General features: G+C 46.9%; 1 protein-coding gene across 1 annotated transcript; it reads right to left on the bottom strand.

Moving 5' to 3' along the window:
* Window positions 1-4,396: 4,396 nt before the first annotated feature.
* LOC308463314 (putative CENPB DNA-binding domain-containing protein 1) lies at window positions 4,397-5,105 on the bottom strand (the record flags this gene model as incomplete). The annotated part of the gene is made up of 2 exons (XM_080981577.1): window positions 4,912-5,105; window positions 4,397-4,788 (listed from the first exon to the last, which is right to left on the bottom strand). Exon 2 carries the CDS (start codon window positions 4,769-4,771, stop codon window positions 4,397-4,399), a length of 375 nt encoding a protein of 124 aa, XP_080837703.1. The 5' UTR covers window positions 4,772-4,788; window positions 4,912-5,105.
* Window positions 5,106-5,312: the final 207 nt, after the last annotated feature.

Genomic DNA, 5,312 nt, shown 5'->3' with positions numbered 1-5,312 from the left:
TTGCAGTGTGGTCTGAGTTTTTCTTTAGTACTTGAAATGTTAAGCTTACTAATTAAGGTGAAGCAGTACCATCTCAAAGTACAGTTGCATAAACATCAGTGCACGCTGAAAAAGAATATAAAGATATTTGGTTGAAAGGTGGGGAAAATAAAGCATATTTTTGTGGATACAAAATGATGAAAATAAGTTTTCTTCCTAACCCAAATTAGATGGGAAGTCTGACACATCCCAAATCTGTTTTGAGCTCTAGCATTGTATCTGCTATATATAAACAAGCATTGCAAAGCAGAGTTCTGAACTTTATTCTGGTAGTGACTTTATCTTTCACTTACAAATGTCATTTTATAGTACTAAGAATGCAACAACTCCAGCTATCAATATGCCATGAATGACCATTTAGTTAAACGATTTTTATCCTGCCTTTCAGCCAACAAGTCTCCCAGAGAGGCTTATACAAGATCAATGAAAGCCGTGAGAAATCACTAGAACAGTACATTGTGTATGTGTGTGTGCATGGTCTTAAAAAAAACACCTGTTTGGCACACCTTTAAAGATGATGACTCGTTTTGCTGTCCTCTTCTCTTGCTCACAGGATTAAGTTCTCCTGCCCTCTATGAGGAGCAGGAATGCTCGGGCCTAGATGGAAATTATGCTACAACACTTTGCCTTGCTGACTCCTTAATGAAAACACCACAAAAGGGCTTCTCTGCAAAAAGTATGACCTTTCATTGATTCTGCCTTCTTTTCCTTAGTCCCAAGGAGCTGCATTTAAGACAGACAGTAGTACTGGCAGTGCTGAGGCCACAGATTGGGCTGTGTCCTTTTTTCCTACCAATAAGTCTCCAAAACACAGAGTCCAGGTCACATCCTAAGACAGTCACGAGTGAGTGATGTAGACTTAATAAGCAGGGCTGCAACTCCAACTTCAGTACAATGTGTGTGTTCTTCATATTTCCTCTTTCCCAAGATTTGCTAGAGTAGATCCACTTTCTCTAAATCCTTGTGCTATTCAATGCGGATTCTGTCTCTTGAGTGGAAACTGCAAAAACAGGTTCAGGTTAACTTTCCTGTAAAGGGACCTCTGACTATTAGGTCCAGTCGTGACCGACTCTGGGGTTGCGGCGCTCATCTCGCTTTATTGGCCGAGGGAGCCGGCGTACAGTTTCCGGGTCATGTGGCCAGCAGGACTAAGCCGCTTCTGGCGAACCAGAGCAGCGCACGGAAACGCCATTTACCTTCCCGCCAAAGTGGTACCTATTTATCTACTTGCACTTTGACATGCTTTCGAACTGCTAGGTTGGCAGGAGCAGGGACCGAGCAACGGGAGCTCACCCCGTCGCGGGGATTCGAACCGCCAACCTTCTGATTGGCAAGTCCTAGGCTCTGTGGTTTAACCCACAGCCACCACCCAAAAAATATGCTCAGTCTTCAGTTGGGCTGTTTTGAGTTTTCCCCCTCCTTTGTTTCCCCGCCTCCCCTAAAGACCTGTGCAACCATCTGCAAATTCTGGGGCTCTCCCAAGTCTGCTGACACATCCTCCCTCTTGGCATGGGCAGTGCTGTTTTGGCAACATAAGCAGCAGCACTCAAAACTGAGATTGCTATTCATGTGTCTGGTGATGACACGAGACATATGGTTCGTAGAATTGGCATTGATACTGGCTTGGATCCATAGTACCATATAACTATCTCTGCATTCTCAAGGCAGTCCTGGCTGCCTGTTTCTCTAACAACAGACCCACCCAAATGCCACATGGCAGACCTCATTTTGCACTCTGGGGAATTTCAAAAGCAGGACGTGATGTGGTGTGGCAGGAAAAGGTCTTGAACGCGCCCAAAGAAGATGTGGCTTCTGTCTGTTGTCAATTCATGTGAGGCCACCTAAGTTTGCATTGATAGTAGAACATGAGGTTCCTGCACTGCAGAGGGTCAGACTAGATGACCCCTGAGGTTGTCGTCCAACTCTACAATTCGATGATTGAAGATGTTGCTGCATGGTTGTGCACACTGCATAATTCTGGTTGCAGTAAACACTTTGGTAGGGGCAATTCAGTGGTTGCTTTCAGGTATGTAGTAAGGGGTTTGCACAAAACAAAACTGCAAGTATTTGAAAACCCACCCCTTCCTATTTATTTTAAATTGCAATACAGTGGTGCCTCGCAAGACGAAATTAATCTGTTCCGCGAGTCTCTTCGTCTTGCGGTTTTTTCGTCTTGCGAAGCACGGCTATTAGCGGCTTAGCGGCTATTAACGGCTTAGCGGCTTTAAGAAAAAGGAAACAAACTCGCAAGAACTCGCAAGACGTTTCATCTTGCGAAGCAAGCCCATAGGGAAATTCATCTTGTGGAACGACTCAAAAAACGGAAAACTCTTTCGTCTTGCGCGTTTTTCGTCTTGCAAGGCATCACTGTATTGGTGGATATTGGGGAAACATGAGCAAAACAAGTCCACCCCTTTCTCCCGCAATTATTCAGTGTAATACTACAAATCATTGCTTAGTCATCGTTTTTATTAAAGATTTTCTCATGTAACAAAGAAAAATACATACACTCTCCACTTTCAATTCATGTGGTCTTTTCCACAGTTTGTTTACATTCAGTATGAAGTTATTTCCCTTTTTTTAAAAATAGATTGGAACTCTCCGGCCTGAACCAATCTTGAGTTGTGGTAAATCAACATAGACAAAATGGTTCAAGAGTGATCTGTTGCAATGCAGGTTAGATTAAGCACACAGAAAGGCCACATGAGGTCTGAATGCAAAGAAAAGAATAATACAGTGGTGCCTCGCAAGACGAAATTAATTCGTTCCGCGAGTTTTTTCGTCTAGCGAATTTTTCGTCTTGCGAAGCACGGTTTCCCATAGGAATGCATTGAAATTCAATTAATGCGTTCCTATGGTCAAAAAAAGTCCAATCAAAGCCAAATTTGGTACAACAAGAGTTTATTAACTGCTCTTTAAAGTCACACATACTTTAAAGAGCATATCAAAAATTGAAGGAACAATAAATTAAGTTTCTAAACATGACAGGAAAAACATTTAAAAATCAAAAAAGGGTACATTACATTTTCTAAGACTCTGGGGGACCACTCGAAGAAGGTTCCTCTTCCACTCTTTGCTTCTTGCTGAGGAACCTGTCCATGGTCTGCTGCTTCATCCGCCTTTTCAGCAGCTCCCTGAGAGGCAACATGACCGTCGTATCAAAAGTGTTCGCTTGGTCATGTGCCACGTGCTTGATAGGGTGGTGCCGCTCTGCAAAAGCCTGCACCTCCTTCCACTTCTGGCAAATGTCCCTCAGTTCTTTGGAGGACGGCCGTTCCTCAGTTGCTTCCTCCTCTTCCAGCGAGGCCTGCTCCTGCGCAACCTCTGACTGCAGTTCAACCAGCTCCTGGGTGGTCAGCTCGTGGTCGTGCTCCTCCACCAGCTCGCAGACGTCCTCCTCTGTGACCTCCAGGCCCATGGTCCTCCCCAAGGCAACAATGTCCTGCACCACTGTTGACTCTGGTGCATCAGAGTCACTTGGTGCCACACAGTCCGGCCACAGGCTGCGCCAAGCGCAATTCAAATTTCTCTGGCTGATCCCGTTCCAGGCCGTGGTGATCATCTTCAAGCAGGTGACGATGTCAAAGTGGTCCTTCCAGAATTCCCGCAGGGTGATGGTGGTGCAATCAGTCACCTCGAAGCATCGCCTGAAAAGCTCCTTGGTGTAGAGTTTCTTGAAATTGGCGATGACCTGCTGATCCATCGGCTGGAGCAGTGGCGTGGTGTTAGGCGGCAGGAACATGATGTTGATGAAGCTGAACTCCTCCAACAAGTCCACCTCAAGGCCTTTAGGATGAGCAGGAGCATTGTCCATCAGAAGCAAAGCCTTCAGCGGCAGGTCGTTGTCCAGCAGGTACTGTTTGACAGCAGGGCCAAAGGCAAGATTGACCCAGTCCACAAACAGCACACGTGTGACCCAAGCCTTGCTGTTGGATCGCCACATGACACTCAGCCGCTCCTTGTCAACCTTGTGTTTCTTGAAGGCCCGTGGGTTCTCCGAGTGGTACACCAGCAGGGGCTTGATCTTCAGGTCGCCGCTTGCGTTGGCACAGAAGAGCAGGGTCAGACGGTCCTTCATGGGCTTGTGGCCAGGCAACTTGGCCTCCTCCTGTGTGAGGAAAGTCCTTTTGGGCATCCTCTTCCAAAACAGCCCGGTCTCGTCGCAGTTGAAGACCTGCTGTGGAACGTAGCCCTCCGTCTTCACAACCTCCAGGAACTCCAAGGCAAAGTCTTCAGCCGCAGGAACATCAGAACTGGCAGCCTCTCCATGCCTGACCACGCTGTGGATTCCGGATCTTGCCTTGAACCGGTCAAACCGGCCTCTGCTTGCCTTGAAGACTTCTGGCTCGGCCGAGGTTCATGGCTGTTCCCGGATGAGGTCTGCGTGCAAGGCCTTGGCCTTCTCACAAATGACGGCCTCAGTCACTGTGTCCCCTGCACGCTGCTTCTCTTCTAACCAGATGAGCAGCAACTTCTCGACCTCCTCCAGAACAGCTGGGCGGTTCTTCACGATCCTGGTGACTCCCTTGGCTGCATCAGTCGCAAGGATCTTCTCCCTCATCTTCAGGATGGTCCCGATGGTCGATGGGTTCCTGCCGTACTCCCTGGCGAGGTCCGTCACACGCATTCCACCGTCGTGCTTCCGGATGATCTCCTTCTTCATCTCCAGCGTCACCTTCTCCTTCTTCCTCTCGCCGGCCTCCGCAGCAGCAGCAGTCTTCTTGGGTCCCATGGCAGCACAGCTGTTACCTTTGTAAACTCAGAAAAAGCAAAAAAAAAACAGCAATTCAAACCCAGAACCAAGTCCTTGAATTCCAAACACCCAACCCAAAATCCAAAAACCCCAAAAAAAGTTTTAAAAGTTTAACTTACGAAATGGCTGCAAATCACCAAAGTCTTCAAAATCCTCAAATGGCTGCAAAAGAAGTTTTGGGAAAGCTTTAAAAATCACCAAAGTCTTCAAAAAACTCAACTGTTCCCCCAGCCCCTCCCCAACTGTTGCAAACCCCTCCCCAACTGTTGCAAACCCCTCCCCAACTGTTGCAAACCCCTCCTCAACTGTTCCCCCAGCCACCCAGCACACAGAAATTCAAAAATTCAAAACCCAGAAATTTTTTTCAAAAAAAAAACAACATGGTCACAGAAAACCATAAAAATGCAAAAAAAAACCCCACACAAGCTCCCAGATTCTTGCAACCCCCTCCCCAGCTGTTCCCCCATCCACCCAGCACACAGAAATTTAAAACCCAGAATTTTTTTTCCAAAAAAAACAA

Source organism: Podarcis pityusensis (genome assembly GCF_964106645.2).
Source record: "Podarcis pityusensis genome assembly, chromosome: 1".
Taxonomy (NCBI): domain Eukaryota; kingdom Metazoa; phylum Chordata; class Lepidosauria; order Squamata; family Lacertidae; genus Podarcis; species Podarcis pityusensis.
Note: the sequence above shows the minus strand (reverse complement) of the source record. Positions and strands in the feature narration are given on the sequence as shown.